Below are 20,705 nucleotides of genomic sequence, written 5' to 3'. Positions count from 1 at the left end.
TATTTGATGAATCTGTAAGATTTCCATTGTATATTCTAATTCTTAGAAATTTGTAATTTGATATTAGTAGTTTGCTAATGTATAGTTCTGGCCAGGGTAGAAGCTTGGAAAATTCTTAGTCAAAAATAATTTCATAAAATATTTTGGGAGCTATTAATTTCAGATTGAACAGTAAGAGCAATGTAGTTTCCCAGATGTGTTTTGATGCTTTTGCAATCTGAAGCCTTTTTGCTTGTTAACTGAAGTTTTGTGGACTGTTAATCAAGGTATGTGCTCTTGAACTGAGGGCAAGGAAGTCATTTTAAGAGTGGTTTGTGGAGAACATATAGGTAGTTCTATTTTTCTGAAAATATGCTAACAAATTGAAGGTGCATGCAGGTATGTTAGGTCTCATTTAACCATTTGTTAATTTAATTTAATTAGTTTACAGTGTAAGTTTACATAAATGGGTGGTACATGTGGCCAAGATGCCCTATAGACATATATCAGAATCTGTCCATATTTTTTATATAATTAAGTCCCTGTATTACATATCATCCTGTCTTTTAACACAGTCAGAAAGATTCATAGTCAAATAGGAAGGAAAATGGATTATGGTTACAGACAATGCATCCCTGCAAGTGCTGGTTCCTTTCTTACATGCCAAATGCTTCCATGGATTGTTACTCAAGTGGCACTGAATATGTGAGGTTTTCTCTTCAGCCAGGTCAGAGCTGCTTCTTAGGTAGAGTATTAAAACAGTTTCAGCATCTTGACTAAGAACAGTGGTAGCTGTCCGTAAATAATTTCTTGCACCGAAGTTATGTGGGTGCAAAGTGTTTATCTCTGATGAAATCTTAAATCCTAAAAGCAGAGCTCCTGTCTGCTTTGAGCACACTTTTGCACCTTCTAGTGCTGTAGGCTCAAGGATTGGCGCTTTTCACGAATAGGGTAGGAGCTATTTTATACAAGGAACAGTTAAATTTCTTTCTAAATAAGTTAACAAATTAAGCTTGGAGGGCACATTCAGTCTATCACCAAATTGAGTTATAAGAACTGAAAGGGCCAGCTAGCCTTGCCTCATGGTTTTACAGTTGGTAAGACTGGAGCCTGTTGTTCAGATATCTTCACAGGAGCCTGTTGTTCAGATATCTTCACAGGAAGACTTAATTTAAGCCTAGCTCAGGAAAATACTTGAAAATGAGTGCTCCCAGAGTGGTTATGGAAGGATCTAGTATGTTCTGTATTGAAATGGAGAAAAGCTTATTATAGAATTGTCTGTTTTTTTCTGTAATAATTTCAAATGGTGTATAATTTGTGTTCTATAAACAGATACAGTTCTTGAAAGTATAGGAACCAAATTTGTATAAAGCTGTTTTTAGTGCCATTTTGGTATGTGCTTCTGGGGAAAAAAAATCAGTGCAATTATTCAAAAAATTTATTTTTATAGCATTTTTTTTGGTTTTCTGTTAGTGCTGTCTCTTAAAATTAAGCAATGCATGTGGTAAAGACAGGTAAAATTCATAAAGCATTCCTACAATTAAAAAGACTTCTTAAGGTACTGACGAGGCAAAGAAAAGATCTTCCTTTCATAACCTAACTGGTTCAATGACTAGGTTGGCAATTCAAGAAATAAATTCTTTTTCCCTGTCGTAAGGCTGTGACCTCCTATTTATTCATCCTACCCTTTCCATTTCTTCTGTATGTTTCTCTTACCTAAATTTCAGAAAATAGTTTTGATCCTTGTAATAGTACCATCCATATTTCTGAGGGCAGGTCTCTCCTTTTTAGCCATGTCACTAAGATCTCTCTTCAGTGAGAAAATGTGTACCTTCATTTAGTACTGTTACTTTGTCTTCCAATACATGCATTTATTTTCCAAAAAATTAACCTTGAATGCTGTGAAAATGTATAAGAATATCCTGTAGGTGTTGCAGATAACTGGGTCCAATGAAAAGAGGGTTGCATTTACCTTTTTATTATTTGAGGCTGAAAAAGCTGGCCAGGCTTTGAACCAATTGTTTTTCTGCTATCAATTGCTTTATTTACTACTCTGTGACAAGAACTCTTTATCACTGCTGCTACTTGGCAGTAACAATGGCAAAATAATTCCTCTGAGTAGCCAACCTGCTGTTGTGCCACACACATATGGTGACAAAGTACAGACCTACAGCTGCGTTGTTTTGACCCCAGATTACATTGCTTCTGGTGAGAATAGTGGGCAACAGTACACATACAGAATTTCGTGGTAGAGATTGCTCTGTACTGGTTTTGGAGATCAATTTTATATCAGGCTAAAGGAGCATTTTTTTAACTGTTTTCAGGCTGAGTTTCACTCCTGAGACTTTCTTTATTTCACTTGAATAAGTGGCAGAAAAACAGCTATATTATAAGCCCTAATAGGATTAGCTGTAAACAGCAAAAATGCATTCCCCAATCATGTTCTGGCAGTTTAATTAGAAAACTGCTTTGTGCAGTTATTATCTGTAGTTAATGAGATTCTTTACAGTAGCCATAAGTGATATAAAATACCTATATTCAGCATTTTGCTCCTGTGTTTATTACCAAGTGGTCCTGCCTGAGAAAGAGAATGCGTTGGTTTAAATACATGTGCAGCACACACGGGGGACTAAAAGAGAGCAGCTTCTGCACAAGAGCAAATTTTAACATAATTGCAATGACTTCACTGCAAATACTGTTGCTGAGGATTTGTGACCAAAAAACCTTAAGAACTGAAGAACCACTAACGATTGCAGTACTGTAAAATGGAGATTTTCTTGAGGGCTTGTAAACAACATTGAGTGAACTGATAAAAGGAGAACCAAGAAAGTGCTGTGGGGGATGAGGCCAGTTCTTTGGAAGGACTCAAGGCTTGAGGCTGTGTCTGTGCTGGGAGCAGGCTCTTGGAGCAAAGTGATGCTCCTTACATGTCCATTATATGCAGTCAGGATCAGGGGAAAGGGATCACACCAAACCTGGAACGGCCTCCCAGGCCAAACATCACCGCTACTCCTGTATTTAAAGCTTTCAGAACTAAGTTGTTCCACAAAGGTTTTCTTCTTTGAGATCTCCTCTGCATGACACCCCGTGATGTGCCATGCTGTCCTTTCTTCTGCCTCATGCAGCTGATAGTAGCAAATCAGTGTCCCTAGCAACGTGGCAATGTGATACTTGAAACCCTTGCAGTGAAAAGATATGGAAGGCAAGGCTGCTTCTTGAGCTAGGCAAAGGAATCAATAGGAATGCAAATCTTAGTGAAAAGAGGGGGGGAAAAAACTCTGTATCAACTACCTATTAAAATATTGCATTAGGGTTGTTTTTATTTATTATTAGCATTTTATGTTGTTCTAATATGTGTCACCACATATTACAATTTTTGCTTTAACGTTTCCCAACAGCTTGTATAGACTTCTGTTCTGCACTCTTGTCCAGACTTCGTCGGTGTGGCGGGGCGCAAGCAAGCTGTTGCTCTGTTCCTTTGAGCAGTAACTGTACTCGGCTGGGGAGTGACAGTGGAGTGCATTGCATAAAGTGTCAACAGTGCAGATTTTTCTTTTAAGTATTGGTTTCCAGGAGTTCTCAAGCTTCTTCAGTTCTTCATTTTTCAGTAAAACAATTAATACCAGAAGCATTTGCTGCAGGATTTGTGTGGGGGGTGTGCATGTGTGTGTAGTAAACTGTTGCTGAAAAACATTGTGACTGTTAGAAAAGAAATAGCAAACTGTATAACTCATAGTTGGGTTTTGTTTTTTACTTCTGTACTGATCTTGATTCTTCCATGCATTAATGTAACATCAGAATGTCAAACAGGATTATATCTATTATATCTATTTCATATCTAGAAAATAGAAGGAGCAAAAGTTATTTTGGAGTTTTGTGAGCTTAACTAAAGAAGACGAGCACTGACTAGCTTTTTGAAACCTGTAAGGATGAATGTCTTCAGTGGTACCTTACAGTAATTACAATTACATGTTGTTAAATATTTATTTGCCAATAAAAGACTAGCAGAAAAGCCTTCCTTACATAATCATAACTGGGGTTATTTTTTAATATACAGGATTCATATAGTATTTCTGTGATACCTTTATGTACATTGTATTTTATAACCATAACTTGGGAAAGGGATGCTAAGATGATGGTATATGTTTGTTCAGAGATTTTAGTCTGGGGAAACAGGATCTATGGAGTATAAGCACTGCAACTGGAATCCTCCTGTGTCAGTTTCTGTTAATTTAGCGTTTTACCCAAATGATTAAGAAAACAGTTGATGTAATGAATTCAGTTGATAATTTGTCCCTGATTTTAATTGAATTAAAAATCTGTTATGTTGTTTTAATCCTACACTCAGATAATGACAATGGTGGAAATGTCAACCACTTGTGAAAGGCTCGTCTAAGCTAAGCCATGGCTAAACTGAGTAGATTGCTTGCTGCACTAATGGAAAATTTTAAAAATTCCAAAATGTTAACATATATATGGTTATCAGACAGAAAATACACATTGAAGCTTAAAATAAGTTTAAGCCTTTGTAGAATGTGTCTTGGTTGCCAATATTTGCTAACATACCTTAGTTAACATTGTAATTGTTGTAAATCTATGAATATGAAGTACTGCACTGAGAAATGTCATTCAGATTCATTCTCTTCTTTCTTTAAAAATATTGCTGTTCCTGCTAACTTCTAATGAGAGATAAGAAGAAAACGTCAGTAAGGGTTCTAGAAACTCTACAGTGATCATCCTGAATTCTAAGGAGCTTTCCTGTTTTGATGATGTGTTTGTTTAACCTAAGGAAGGAATAATCTGCATGGCTTTAACCTTTTTAATACACTGAAATTCTTTAGTAGCATATCAAATGCATCTATGGTGTTTTGTTGGTGAGTTGTCACTTCTTTTGCAAGAAACAAAAAATGATTTCAATAGTATTTCTTACACAAATAACACAGGTGGGACAGACACATTTTATGGAAAATAGTCTTCCTTTGAGAGCTTTAACTGTCTAATAATAATTTTGGCTTTGTGCCTAAAGAACATACTCTGACATTTATACCAGGTGATCAGAGTGCCTGCATTTCTGAGATACAACTTACTGGCTTCCGCACAAAGCAGGCAGCACCTGATTTCATTGGAAACCTTTGTAGTCCTCTGTGAGAGTGATATATGGATAGACTTTATATTGTAGTTCATTGTAATTATGAATCCTCACAGGAAGTTAAGTTAGATGTAAATTCCAGAATATGCGGAGCTGTGCTAGCTATTAGGCTTTTAATCTGTAAGTCCCCCAGCAAAATGTGAAGTATATAGAATTATTTTATTTAACAGGGCCAATATCCTATAAAATACTGAGATCTAAGGTACTATAGGAACATCAATAAAACAATTTTATTGGAGTTGTGATATAGTCCTTAAAACAATCTACTGTATGAAAATTCTGTAAGATAATGATTTATTAATAATAAAAAATCTAGAGAAATATGAACCCATTTGGGGGTTTGTGTGCCCAGTCTCTGAAAAGTATGAATTATGAAGAAATTGTGGGAATGATAAATTGGTATTTCCTTCTGCAAAGACTAGTTCTGGATCTCAAAAGAGATTGCATAAATGGCCACTGACTCTGTTGCACTGTTACGCACTGCCTTGCTAAGACTGTAGTACCTTCTGGAGACCTACTACTACGAAAAGAATTTTAGTCCGTAGGAGAGACCTTCTGCCAAGGAGAGAAGTCAGCATCAGTGGGTGTTTTTATGATAAGGGGTTTTTACTAGGTTGTGTGATTTTCTTTTATCAAGTGCGGAGTTAAGGTGTTGGTTTTTTGATTTGTTTTTACATACTGCTAACATATTTGTATAGGCATGCTATATACAGATGATCAGAAGGTTGAATTTGATACTTATTAGGACTATTTAGTGACATTATGGAATTGGAAAACAAAACCAAAACATTCTTTGCACTGTTTATATTTTTTCCTTTTTATTTTTAGGATGCCAAATTTGTAGAAGAGCGACGCAAACAGCTACAAAATTACCTAAGGAACGTAATGAACAAAATTATTCAAACTGTGCCAGAATTCACAGCCAATCCCAAAAAAGAGACTCTTATTCAGCTGATGCCCTTTTTTGTGTAAGTATCTGTCAAGTAGTCAAGCAAATATTAAGCCTGTTTCATCATGATTTAATATATACTGCCAGTATCTACCAAATCTTAAAAAAAAAAAAAAAGTGCTTTTCTAATAGAAGGCACCTGTTCAGATTATAAATGCCTTTGAGCGTTTTTTGTAATATTTAAAGGAATATATGATATATATACTAGTTTTTGTTTATTTAAATGGTGGTTTTAAACAAAAATCACTGTGTAAAGCTTTCAAGAGTGTCTGATTCTCTTTTATTTTGGCTTTTTAAGTTTTGTTTTGCTTTTGTTTGTGTGGGTTTTGTGTTTTTGTGTTCAGTTTTATTTTGGGGATTGAGGGTGGATCACTGTTAGTGTACTTACCAAATTAAAAAGTCAAGCTGTTGAACTCTTTCTAGCTGAACTTTGCAATCTGCTGATGTATGTTCTGACTTCATTGATGTTAGCACTGAATATGTCCAGAAATAGTTTAACACAGTCATCTGTTAAGAATCTGAAAGTAAACCATTTGATATAGAATCATATCAGGATATCATCTGTTAAAATCTTATCACTTGCTATAAACAGTTCCTCATTTGTAAATGATATTTAGAGCTGTTTAAGAAGTAATATTAATGCAAAATTATGAACACCTATTCATACCTAGTAAGCCATATTAAATTTGCTGTTCACAAGCCTCTACACAGGCACTGTGCAAGCATGGATGGATCAATTTGCAGAATCAAGACCCATTTAAAATCAGTGTGTTTCAGTAGAAGCATACGTACTTAGCTGTACTACTTGATGGCCTTATCCAGGGTTTTAGATTTTCAAGTTTAAACTTAACTTCAGGACAGCTGTGTTTATTAGAACTGTAATAGGTAAATGGAAGAATGCTAAAATTTTGTGGCACTCATTTTTTCAGTTTTTCCTGGATTTGAAAAAGTCAAAATCAATTTGAGGAGACACCCTGAGGTGGTTGTCATAAATACCAAAACAGTGTTTGTAGAGGCAAAATATCTCAAGAGACTTACCTTTTTCTCCAGAATCTATTTTGTAAAATCTTACTAAGGGCTGTAAAGACTGAAATGGTTTTGAGTACTTCCAGTTGAGAGGCCAATAAATGACAATTTGTTAAGTCACTTTAAAGTGACTGTATCATGCTGTATTTTGTTTTTAAACAAGAGGGGGGACAGTACAGAATACATTTGTGACTGAAGTTTCAAATCAAATATTTTTTGCTTTTCCTCTCCAATTATATTTATTTTTAAGATGGTTAATAATAGCTGTGTGAAGTAGTGAACTGATAATTCCATGTCAACTTCATTTCATAATTTGTTGTTTTAGATGTAGAGCAAGAAAAATTCTCAATGGTATCTACATAGAGGTTTAACAATTGTTACTTAAGTTCCCATTGTTTATTTTGTTCATTATAATTAATAATCTTGAGTTCCACACAGACAAGCAGTAATGCAGAATAACATCTGGAAGTTAGGGCTAGTTAGTTTTTCCTCCTCAACCAGTGAGAAGGAAAAACTTGTGAACGAAGTTAAATTTTGAGCCATGTGGGGTATAAGATAATGTAGTAAATTATGATTTGTTTCCAAGGATACATTGAGTTGCTGTAGTAGCGATCTTTATCTTAGCATTACAATGGTTCATAAAGACAGCAACAAAACAAATATTAAAATAGGAGAAAAGTGGACAGTAATTTAAAACAGAAGCTATTTGATTAGGAAATGCAACGGCTACTCTAGTTAGAAATATTAATTTGAAACTTTTGCCTTAACTGATGAAAAACATGTCCATAGCAACAGTTCATTACTTGAACTGTGATGGATTATATACATGCTTTTACCAAAATTATAGTGGTTTATGTGAGATTATAATTCTGTTCATAAACTGAGACAATATAGTAATAATGTAAAAGCAATGATACTACTTTTCAAAGCAAAATAAAAAAATACTGCAATCAAATTATTCTCTAACAATGGTAAGATGATTAAAAAAAACTGAAAAGTGATACTTCAAGAACAGTGTTTTTTCCCTTCCTACTTTTAACGTAAGAGGCTGAGAGGCTCTAAATACAATTTCCCTTTGTTTCTCAGTCCTAAACAATGAACTTGATTTCCGAGAGTTGATCTTTGCCATTTTACAAGTGTGTAAATAGAATTTAGATCTCATATTTTTGTGTATTAAACAAGGCAGTTATTTTAAAGAAAGAAATTTGTTCAAGGAAATTTGTCAATGCCTTTTGTCAACACTTTGTAAATACCATGTGATACATTGCATTGATGCTAAGTATCTTCAGATAATATTATAACAGAAGTTGCAAGAGGACTACTACTTAATTCTTCTTCTTTTTTTTTTTTTTTTGCATGTGGCAATTTCATAATTCTTAACACATTGAAGCAATAGATTATAGAAAGCTAAAGAAAATCCTTTAATATTCAGATATGGCAAAAAGGTTCTGTTTGTATATGTTGGACTAGGTGATTTTGGGGGTCTCTTCCAATCTAAATGGTTGTGTGATTCTGTATTCACTTTGGTGAATTATTTCTCTGTATCTTTTTCTCAAGTCATAGATCTGTCAGCATTCTCTCTTAACTAGACTATAATTTTATTCGGGAATGTTAGTGGGATTTGGGAAAGGAACTTTAGCCATTGAGGAAAATAACTATATCTACAGCAGAAAAGGTGATTGTTTTTTTTTTTTTCCAATCCATATTTCTACTGAGATATCAGGCTCTATACAGCTACAACAGAATTATTTAAATAATACATAGATCTTTCAGACAATGATGGACCATATTTTAGAAAGTATCACAGTATCATCATAGCTAGGCTATCATTTGAATTGTCAATGTCCTTTATTTTTTGAGTATCACGACCAGGCACAACTGGTAAGTAAGAAAAAGTATTTCTATTCTACTTCGTGTTGCCAACTTCTCCAGTATTGTCTTTCCTTGCTGGATTTTGAGCTTCATCAACAGGAGACCTTGAACATGCTGGATATTGTGAAGTGTTTGTTTAATTATTCAGTTGTAACATTTGTACCTGCATTTATTCTATTAGTTTTAGTAATATTTTAATATAAAACATTGTAAATACAAATGATAATTCTGATCTACTGAATTTATGCTTTGTAACTGTATGGTTCCTGAAGGGTTACATCTTTTTTAATGAAAGAGTTCGCGTTGATATTATTCTTTGAACTCTGCTACAGAGAATAGTGGTACCTCAGTCTGGGAGAAAAAAGTTAGTCTTAGTATGCAAAAAAGGCCCTTGTGGCATTAGATCTGTCTATTAGGAAGTAAAGAAACATATAAAATAATAAAAAAGTGGTCTTAAAGAGTTTCTTCTTGTTGTGAAATCAAATGACCACACTTCAGTGAAAATGAAAAATCTGATAAAGGTTCTGTCTGATTAGGAATCCTATTGACAGAAATTACAAGCCTAGTTTTAATTAATCACTTTAAGTCTCATCTCCTTCCAAGAATACAGTGATGGTGAACACAAAACAAAATTATCTTTAAAACTGAAACCGGTGATTATTACGCACTGGATGAAATATGCAAAATATTTTTTTGTTGTGAGTTGTTCCTTTGGGGTTTTTCCCCAGCTTGAGTGAAGTAATTTCATACAATTGGGCGCAGGTCTGATGAGGCAAAACATTTTAATTGATCTGTATGAAATAGCTTGCCACTGTTACAACGAAAGAAATTAATTTTATTTTGAAACTCAGATACAGTTAACAGTTTGCAGTAAAATTATTTGAATCAGCTTGCTAGCAGTTCTCTTCATTGTTGTATGAAATGCTAGTGGTTAATCAAAGTAATGTAATTGGTTTTGATTCCTTATCTGTGAACTGTCATTAATGTACTCTTTCTGATGACAATCTTATTTGTAATCTTGGTTTGTATATTTTTTTTCAGTTTTACTGGTGCATTAGCTCAGTCACAAGTTTGGTCAAATAATTTCCTTTATAGTCCACTTTTATGTCTCAATGTAAATAAGAGATTCTGTCTCTGCTAATTTGTCTGTTTACATGCTGAATGATGCATTCTTTTTAATAATAAAATTGACACTGTAACTTAAATTTTTTTGAGTCCATGCAGAGCAAAACCTAAATCAAGAATTGGCACTGCTGAATTAGGTTGCTGCATCTGCTAGCTGGTGAAGCCCTGTCTGTTGATACTTAAATTTAACTTTATTTGCGCTCATGTTTGGTATGTTACAGATAAATAAAACTTGTTATAACAAGTACACTTGTGTTTTAATCACATTTTTATCAGTCTCTCTGAAAATATCACACATGTTAGATCTTTGTAAATGCATGTATTATATAAGAATATATGTATATATATCTTTGGAATCAAGTGTCACAATTCCTACACATGTAGTTAAGTCTTTAAGGTTAAATTATTAAGCATAAAAATTGTAATAGACTATATGATTTCAAGTATGTGAAAAGCTGTAAGAAGTTCTAAAAACAAACTCAACAGAATGTTGTAGTGTTTCATTTTTGAATGGCTTCTGTATTTCTCAGAAGGTGAAGGTTTTCCTCCTGTTATCCTCATAATAAGCACAAATTGAAATAGAAGAAATGTAAGAAAAAGCTTTTACAGTAAAAAGAAAAAGTGATGTGGTGCTGTAACAGGTTGCCCAGAGAAGTCGTTGGCACCCTGGCCTTGGAGATACTCAAGGCCTGATAGAACACAGTGCTGGGCAAGCTGCTCTAGGTGACACTGCTTGTGCAGGGGCATGGGCTAGGAGACCTCCAGAAGTACTTAAATAATCTGTAAGTCTGTGATTCCCAAAATCTCAGCCTGCTATTTTAACTTGATTTGTGTTTTATATAAACACTGCACAAAGACGAGTTAGTTAAATAAACAGCTGGTCAAACAGATGTTACATATGAACAAACAAAAATCTAAACATCATGAAACTACTAAAACACATACTAGGCCTTTTAGCTGTGCAATGCTATTCAAATAAGAATAGTGCCACTTGGTTGACTCTATTGCTTTAACAATGCATATGTTTGTATTAAAACATATGCACGAATGGTGTAGATACAATTTTGTGAGTATTTTCATAGATCAGCTGTGCCAAGTATTTACATTTTATCTAATTTTCTAGGCTACAGCTACATGTTAAAAGAGTTTCTAGATGGCTATTATTTCTTTGTTCTTCTGAGCTACAGTGTTGGACACTTGTTCTCTCCTGGTAGTTGCTCAAACATATGCTTTAAGGAAAAGAGAACTAACTCACTAAATCATCAGAAAACAAAGACTACAGTAGGTCCTTACAAACTGCTGACTATGTGATGTGTTTGAACACCAGAGCAGTCATCAGTTCTCAATGATTATTAGAAGATTATAATGTTCAAAAAATATGTTGTCTTCGTTTCACTGGATGACATTATTTGTTTAATAGCAAAATCTGTGTTCCTTGCTTGTTTTGTGTTGGTTGTCTTTAAATCATCTGTCTTTTATGCTAAGTTGTCGAAAATTCACAGTTTCTGCCCTTCCTTCTCATTTTGTAAATGTTTCCTCCCTTCTGGAAGGTAAAGTTCTGATAATGGTAGAGTGATCATGGGTACGAATTGTCAGGAGAACTTCGGTACCAACCAGTCAGCCACTTAGAGCAAAGAAGTTGCCCTGTAAATATTGCTATAATATTTATTTAGCACTGAACAGTGTGGGAAGTCAAGTATCTGGTTTTGGTCTTGCAGGCTGCGAAAATCAAATGTGGAAGAATATATGTTTTCTTTGTGGTTTGAGGAATTTGTCTTGTTGGGTTTCTTATCTTTATTTCACTTCGAACTGTCAGTGTGTCATCACCATTGAGAGCATTTAAATTGGTATATTAAAGGTACGAGAGAGAAAAAGATACCTGCTCTACAATACTGCTAGTGTTAAAATGTTGCTTTCAAGCATAAAAGGTTCCTACAGATAATGAATCTGAGTTGAAATTGAAAATTCACATTTTCAAAGTTACTTTCAAAATATTTTGTCTATCAGTTATATTTCATTCAGTACCTTTGTCTCTTGAGAGAGGTTAGTGTATTATACAGCAGGTATGGGCACTTTTTAAGTGTTTTAAGTTTAAGGAACTTAATTTAATTTGCCTTAAGTTTAAGAGAATTTAGTTATATTTTCCTTTTGCAGGACTTTAAATCTCAATCTGAAGTGAGGTGAAAAATGTCTTTTGTAATCTTATCTGGTTATGCCATGTTACAGTGTTCTCTCCCTCACTTTATGATTGATAGGAAATCAGTTTTATAGCTACTGAGAGGTTTCTGAGGTATTGCAATTATTTTCTCCCTTTATGACTTTCTTAGCTGGACTGATAATAATATATTTATAGCAGCAGTAAAGCACTTAATTAACTAGTCTTTCTGGATGAAAAGCTACAAAAGATGATCCTATGAGAAAACAAAATAATTGTAAGCTGTGTTTCTGTATCATGTAAGTAAAATAGCAGAAATAGTAGTTAATACAGAGTCCATTCATTTAATGATAGGAATCCCTTCTCTTAAGTGAATTCCAGACTGTCTATATCTAACCTAACTAAACGAAAGCCTGCACACATACATACAAATATGTCAACCCAGCAGTGAAGTTTTTATTTTATGATTTTATTCTGAAGAAAATGTTAGCTTGGATTTCAGGTATTGATATGACTACGGGAGTGATGAGTAGTCACTGAGTTGATGTAGTTAGGAGACATGGCATTGCTGCATCAGTTGTGTGTGTGGGGATAACAGGGGATCACTTCAGTTGCATAAGTGATTTGAGAAATACTATTAGCATGATTCTATTTTGGAATTTTGTTTTGCTCATTCTGTAGCACATGTTCAGTCTGCAGTTGCAGCCAGAAAGTTCTTGGGGCATTTGGTAATAAGACAGCAAAATGTCCTGTCCATGGAATTCATGCTATATGCAGCCCCAGTGTTCTGCTGGTGGTGCAGGTGTTTATCTGATAAACAGTAACGTTCAAAATCAAATAATTAAACCTTGAAATACTGCCAAACAATATCTGTGTGAAGTAAGGAAGTTTAAAATGCAATTCTGAATAGATTAATATGTCAAAAAAAAAAAAAAAGTTGGTAATGGCATGACACTTTTATTAAAGCTATTGTACATATATATATGTGGCTTCTAATAGAGTAAATGATAGTATTCATGTAATAGGTTCTAAACTGTTGTGGCCAATGGCCAGATTTTTATCTGATTACATCCTTTGAAGACCAGCCTGTGTTACCAGCTTGGCACTGAAAGAGTTCAGCATCTCTTTAGCAAATCTCAGGCATAGTCTGTAATAGTAAGCGAGCACTCTGGTAAAGTGGAATATAATTTACGTGAACAGTCTGGGAATAGCATTTGCTTAAATATGTGACTTTAATTAGTAAAGCACCTCATAATACCTGAAACATGGTAATGAAGCTAATTTATTGCCATGTTAATTGATTGATCTACTCATCAAACTATGTAGAGACATTATACAATATTTATCTTTCAATAGAACTGTTGCCAAGCACTGATGATTGTTGAAATAAAAATATCCTAGGTATCTAAAATTTTATTACCATGCTGAGATAATGCAGGAAGTTCTATTGCAAAAAAGTACTATTCTTATGTGGATGTTTCAGTGGCAATTTACAACTAAAATACTTGGAGTCAATTGTTTTTAGAAAGCTGTAGTTGTCTCACTGTGTTCTTGCTTTCTGCATTCCTTAATGGAATGGAATGGAAAGCTTCCATAAAGGAAGCTTTCACTTGCGCTTCCTTACTGTTTCAGTTTTGAGGCAATCCTCAGCAGAAGCCTATCAGTATTCAGAGTACAATTGAAATAATTTTCTCCCCCAGATTATGGGTAATGTTGAAAGTATTACAGAAACACATCCTTCTAAACTCACCCTACTGAAGTATCTCAGTGTTATATTGTGCCAGGACTAAGACAACTCAAAGTGTTTTTCTTGTGTAATGCACAGTAAAACTGCTATGTCATATTGCAGTTCCATAACACTGAGAGGTTTCATGTATTGTATTTATTGTCTTCATTATTGAGTTTTGCCGTAAAGGGGAAAAAAATCAACTTCACTTTCAAATACCTTGATTTATATTGGTTAACATCTCCATAAGGACAGTGAGACTTTTCTTGCAAAGTTCATTCCTATGAATTGTTTGACAGGCCTCAAAAATAGGTGTTAATGAGCATATTTCCATCAAGTAGATTTTGGTCTTTTTTTTTTTTTTTTTTTTTTTGGTGTCTTCAGAGTGACCTCTGCAGTGCAGTGCCTCTGAAAGGAATAATGTCTTGTGTGCTGGACTAGAAGTGAATGCTTCTCAGTCAGCCCTTGAAGCATTTGAGGGCTTTTGATCTTTTATAGTTGACTCTGAATAAAGTAGGAACTCATGTTTAATGCTGGATAAGAAAACAATGTTAAAGCAGACAATACTGATGTTTTGTATGGAAAACTGTTGAAACATATGAGGGAGAGGATGTAGTATGTTGTTACCTTCACATGTACAAGACATGTTCTCCATTTTGTGGTTTAAAAGTGTGTGGGGCAGTAATTTAAAGCAAGTAGACTGATAGTAGCAGCCATAAAGGACTTCTGTGTTGCTGTTCAGACCTAGCTGGAATAGATCTGTTTCCTTTATAAACACTCAACGCTCAGAACTGTGTTCTGAAATAAATGCAGATTATGTTGAACAAAGGCATGTTCAATGTTACAGCGAATTTAAGGGCTTTACAAAGAGCTTTTAAATGTGCTGTACATTTTCTGATGGGTCTATTTCCATCCCCCTTTTGCAGATAATAAAAAAGGCTCTAGGAGACAGTCAAAATGCCAGATTGCCTACCGTGAAAATATAAAATCATCGATTCACCTAGCATTTCTTAATTTAACATGGTTATAAGGTGCAAATACAGTTTAATGTCTCTTCAGTCGCTCTTGATTACTCTTGGCTCCCAGTTTGTACAAGACAATTATTTTGCAGACCCTTTTTCCTTAGAGTAGGAAACTTAGGTCAAGATGGGAAGTTGCTCAGTTTATCTAAGGAGCTGTGTGGATCAAGATGCTTTTGAATGTTTTTTTTTTTTTTTTTTTTTTTTTTTGTTTGTTTGTTTGTTTGTTTGTTTTGATTTGGCCCCAGGAGTTGTGCCATCACTTTCCATCCTTTTTCTTCCTAGTTAACAACGGGACTGGTAGTGAAGGATCATTCTGAGAGAGGAGCCATCATTGTCAAGAACATTTGTTTCTTCCTTCTCGTCTCACTCTTTTACTGCCTGCAAATAAACTCAGTCAGTCCTTGGTAACAGGCAGATTTCCTGATCTATGCAGGTTCTCTCCATAAGTTTTAACTTGTAGCAATGCAAGAAGAGGTTGAGATTTTTCTCCAAGAAGAACGCGCAACCAGTTCAAGTTGTGTCATTAGAGCAGTGAGCCAGTTTCCTTGGTGACAAGTCCCATGCACAGCCCCATTAAAAAGTGAACGCTTCATATATTGAGGCATTTGTGTTGCACCAGGTGTTTCTGAAATTGGTAGCGAAGTATGGGCTCTATAACCAGTAAAGAAAGTTGCAATTTTGAAGCGGGGTGGAAAGGAGGGAATACATTTATTCTCATTTTCACTTTGAAGTCAAGATAAAATTAAACCAGAAAAGAGACCTTCAAAAATACTCATCTCTGCCATCCCTGTTTTTCTGTCTTACAGTTCTCAGTTTAAATTCACATTTCTGTCAATAAGGAAGTAATTGTAAGGCTGAGTATCAGAAGTGCAGGTTAACTTACAGCAATAAAATCAGATCTTTAATGTGTTTCACAGAGAAATCAAAATAGCTCATATTGTAAATCATCTTCAGTAAAACATTAGTTGAAAGACTGGTCAATACATTTGAGTACCAGTTCTTGATATCCAACATTGAGTAATCACAGGTAGGAAAAATATTGTAGAATAGGAAAGGAATTGTCTCACTTCTGCAAGTGACTGTGACTCATAAGTGTCCATCACCTTCACTGTGTTTGACAATTATTGCTTCTGCAGCATGTGTCTTTTTTTGGGAAAGCAGTTTCTTTCTGCTTCCTCTGGCTGGAAAGTTTAGTCCTTTCTTGAAGGTCAGGGTTTGTTTTTATTTTTCCTCAGTTCCAGTGGCAGCAGTGACAAAAGAGCTATTCTCCTTTGACGTCCATTAAAACAAACAGACAAAACAAACAACAACAACAAGAAAAAAAACAACAATGCAATTGGTTGTCCATTTTCTCTGCTGGGATTTTTACAGCAAACATTAGCCCAGTAAATTAGAATAATGCAACACAAGGCTATGAACTGTAAACTGTAAGATAAAACTGTCATTCATTCCCAGATACATCTTACATAGGTATGAAACCAATTTGTAGAGCAAGGCAGGTGTTTAAAATACACGCAGAGATCACTTGTTTTGGTAGAAAGAGGTAACTAGTAAGATTTTAGACATACAGGCATTATACTGAGGAAAATATGTGAAGTCCTTTGGTGAGATCTGTAGTTTTGGCTCTCAATGTGAATCAAACTATATTCTATTGCTCAGCAACAAAAATGAATCATTTGTATGAAAACACTTATTACATATTCCCCAAACTGGCAAGTATCTGCTAAGGCTTTGGTTAGCTAAGTTAATAGCTATTTCTAATTATAAACACAAAACCTGACTCCCATATCTCTTTCATAAACAATAGATCCAATCTTCTTTAAAGGTCTTTATCAACTTCAAATCCTAGCTACAAAAAGCCCAATACTAGAAATGCTATCGTAATTGTGTACAGTGTGTCAAAGTACTGGCCTCATTTTTGGTAGCATGAAAGCATTTTATTATGCAGTAAGGTATTAATTTTTTTTTTTCTTCTAGAAATGTCAGCAGCCATCTTGAAATATTTTACTTATAAAGTGACATGATATTCCGAAGTGAATAAAAGAATAAAGTTCTTCTTGTCAGGCTATAGTAATATAACTTGCCCAGCCATTCAAGTATAGAGTTAATGGATGTTTCTTGTAAGCATTGTTTTTGTACCAATATACTCACTTTTTACTGTCTATTAGCACTGGTTAATAAAATTAAATAATGACACATAGGAACAGAATTTAACACAAGAAGGTATCATAATATGTTAGGGTACACAGCAGTGTCTAGGCTCTAGATTAAATTAATTTAACAACCGTGCATAAAAGCAGAGAAGTCCAGATTGCAAGTCCCGTGCAAGAGTCGGCAGTTGTTCACAGGAGCAGTTCTGTTAATTGCAGGGAGTTTTCCAGCAAGACCTTTCAGGAGGCTTTTACAGCCTGAAAAAGTATACTAGAAACGCCTTAAACTCGCAGCTTTCACAAAATATATTTTGGATGGTGGAATAAAAATGTATCAAACAGCAGGGTTTCTTCCCAAAACTCTGAGTGAGGTCACTGTGGTTGAAAACCTGAAAGAGTCAACAGGGAGCTGAGGTCTATATTGCAGTAAAGAAAACGTGAAATGAGGGCAGTAATAGGTGAATTGATTTGAAGGAGATAAGTCGATGTGTAGGTTGTTAAATGCAGGAGTGAATTGGTTTAGATGGGGAGCTGTAGGACTGACTGACTTCTGGGCAACAGAGGTTTGGCTCAGCTAAGTAGTATCGACTGAGCGTAAGAGTTTGATGAGAGAAGAATTAGGCATAATTAGAAGCAAACAGAATAGATGGGGAAGTGTTGGGCAATAAATTGTGTTTGGGCTGTTGGTGTGAATTAGTATAAAAAAAAAAAAACACAACTGGAGAATGTGAGGATTAAAAGAGTGAATTAGCAAAGTACAAGCAGTGGAGGCATGGGACTGCGTGAGGCAGGTTGGAGTGAATGAATGGAATATATGCTAAAATGAAGTGAGAAAGGAAGATAGTGGGAAAGAATGAAACATGGAGACAATCTCTCCTATGGGATTTGTTTTCCTTTACTGGAGTTTGCACACACACACACAGAAAAGAAGCTATTTCATTTAAGTCATTGTGATGTTTTCATTTATTGGAAATGGCAGTGGTAGCTGAAGTAACAGTGGTTACTGGTGGTGAAGTAAAGTGGCAGCTAAGCTGAAGTCACCATAGGCACAGAATTTTTACTTCTCCATTATGAAGAAGGTATTTTATCTTTCCTTTGAAAATAAGCCTTGGTATGGGAAAAATGATATATATATTGTCTATTCTGTTCTTTTGAAATACTGTTTTTGGGTATAAAGATTCAACTCTGCCTAAGATCTTGGTATGCAAAGGTCTGGTGTAATAAATATTCTGCATTCAGTTGTTACTCCTTGTGTAGAGCAAATTAAATAATTGTCAGGAAACGATTCCTCCTCTTCAGAAGTGTCACCTACTCGGTGGTCATTCAGTGTGCCTATTCTCTGTCTGCTAATACAAAACTTTCTTTCTTCCTTTAATCCTGAGCTGTCTAAGCTCCAATTTTCTCCTTCTAATACCCTGAAAATATTTTCGAGAAGTTCCTTTACCTAGCAAATAATCTCGTTCCTTTTAAGTTAGGAGTGACAGGTGTGGTATTTTTTTTATAAGGTTGCTGCTTTTTTTTTCCCCAGAATATTGGCTTATTACAGCCAGATCAAATGATATTCACCAATTGTCGCTAACATGGCTTAAGCCACGTTTAAGTTTTACGTCTATAGTTTGAACTTTTTCAGTCATGTTAAACATATCCTGAATGTGCAAGCAGGGCTGAGTGTTAATGAAGTTATAGCATCACCAAAAACAGGTGACTAAAGCTAAGCTGATGAAATGAATTTTATTCAGGCAATCTGAAGTTCTTTTTATTTAGTATCTGTCTACTTCCAATGAATAAGATACCTTTGTGTTCATGTAAGGATTAAGATTTCCAAAACGTTACATTGCCATGCATATTTTAGGCTTTTGAGCAGTCTTTCAGCATAAATCAGGATGTCTAGATGTAAAATTATTTTTTTCTTTTAGGTCTAGAAACTTAACAAATGCACAAGTAAATGTTTTGAATTGGAGTTGGATATTTATGCCTTCGTCTAAAGCAGCAAAAGATGATTCAAACTGTTTAAAAATGTTCTGCATTAGTCTAATATAGCCTAGTCTTCTGTCATTCCTAACTACATCGTCTGCATACTTCTGAATTAGTTTTTGCTCATGTAAGCATTCAATAGATTCTGTCTATTTATATCTTGATTTTTTCCCCCATGCAACATCATACATACACTACTCATCCCAAAATCATAGAATCCACATCTGTATTTCATCAGCAAGAAGTTATTTTCTTGCACAGATCTGAAACAGTTTACTGCTATCTATATACTGTGAGTGAATATAGAAACATAAATGTTCTGGGGCACAGATGCATCCTCACTAAATTAAATCTAGATGATAATTTTATTAAGATTTAAAGAACAAATGTTTGTAATATCATCTGTGTCAGGCTACTGTCCTTATTGTCTAGGCTTAATGTATGAATTCTATGGAACTGTGTACAGGAAACTGGAACACTTACCAAGGTAAGCTAATCAGTAACTCTTCCAGATGCAATATTATGCTTGATTCTGACTGTATTTGTGCTTCTAATTCATGCTGGCGTTCTGCTAGTCTTTTAGCTGTGTGTGCCACTGAATCTATGCACGTTGTGTAGCTCAGCCAGGCTTGCCCAGAGCTTCAAAGTCTGCCTGTCAACTCAATTCACCAGTCTCTTCTTTGTTAAATTAAGTATCATTGAGAGCTTGAGATAGGTATATTCTCATTTCAGCAAGCTCTGCAGTGAGTTAATACGCTATTTATATTGTGTTTGTCTCCAGGTGGAATACCATAGTGTTATACTCAAACCTTGCATAAAATAAATGCATTTTATTTTTCATGCAGAATGATAATACTCCTTTCCGTTACCTTCCTAGATTAATTAATGATTATTAATAGTTGTCAAACTATTTTAACTTTTTACATTTCAAAGAGGTTGAAGTCTCTACAGGATTGATAAAATCCTTTTCTTGTAAGCCCATAGATTGTATTTCTAGTTGAATAGCCAAGAAATCTTACAGCATGTTTCCTTTCCTTCAAATAATAATAATTGGTTCCATCTTTTTTTTTTTTTTTTGGTGTGCTCACTAACACAAACATGATTTGTAAAGGGGGTTAAGTCTAATACTCTTAGCCAGAACTCACACATCCTTTGTTTGAGATTATGTAGTTATGTTTTCATACAATGTAAATCAGTTTCTGGCATGATTACTTGAGTAGGAGTCTTGAAAAAAAAAAAAAATATATATATATATATATATAAAATGCTCCAAATATTCCTAATACAAAATAAAATCCTCTAATCCTCTTTCATTATATGAATTTTCCTAAGTTCTGTAGTAAACAAGATAAGATGTGTGCCTGTGGTAGCTTGACGCTGTATTTCCTGGCTGTCTTCTCTGTCCCTAACAATTTGCCCTACTGTTCTACTGGAGCTGACTTTTCCAGAAGAGGGGAGCACAGAGGAATTTGCAACTCAAATAATCAATAGCTGAGAATATGCCAAAACTTTGAGAGTCAAGGAAGTACAGATACATACGTGTTTATACCGTCCCTACTGTATAATGGTGTGGGAGTT

At 34.7% G+C, this 20,705-nt stretch overlaps 2 protein-coding genes across 5 annotated transcripts in view; one reads left to right on the top strand and one right to left on the bottom strand.

Annotated features, from left to right (window-relative positions):
* SNX29 (sorting nexin 29) overlaps nucleotides 1-20,705 on the top strand; it is a 133,715-nt gene that overhangs the window by 94,374 nt on the left and 18,636 nt on the right. For 3 of the 4 annotated variants that reach the window (XR_011101751.1, XM_068699831.1, XM_068699832.1), the window contains exon 20: nucleotides 5,957-6,096. Coding sequence is in view for 3 of the 4 variants with exons in the window: in XM_068699831.1 (XP_068555932.1) it covers nucleotides 5,957-6,096 (140 nt within the window). In the remaining variant the exon portion in view is untranslated. Of the gene's footprint in view, nucleotides 1-5,956; nucleotides 6,097-19,559; nucleotides 19,615-20,705 lie in introns of all 4 variants that reach the window. The other variant, XM_068699833.1, reaches the window with a different exon arrangement.
* The window catches only part of CPPED1 (calcineurin like phosphoesterase domain containing 1), a 119,667-nt gene continuing 115,211 nt past the window's right edge, over nucleotides 16,250-20,705 (bottom strand). The window contains exon 4 of the mRNA XM_068699844.1: nucleotides 16,250-16,272. Coding sequence (XP_068555945.1) covers nucleotides 16,265-16,272 — 8 coding nt within the window. The 3' untranslated portion in view covers nucleotides 16,250-16,264. The remainder of the gene's footprint in view (nucleotides 16,273-20,705) is intronic.

Source organism: Anas acuta, chromosome 15 (genome assembly GCF_963932015.1).
Source record: "Anas acuta chromosome 15, bAnaAcu1.1, whole genome shotgun sequence".
NCBI lineage: Eukaryota > Metazoa > Chordata > Aves > Anseriformes > Anatidae > Anas > Anas acuta.
Note: the sequence above shows the minus strand (reverse complement) of the source record. Positions and strands in the feature narration are given on the sequence as shown.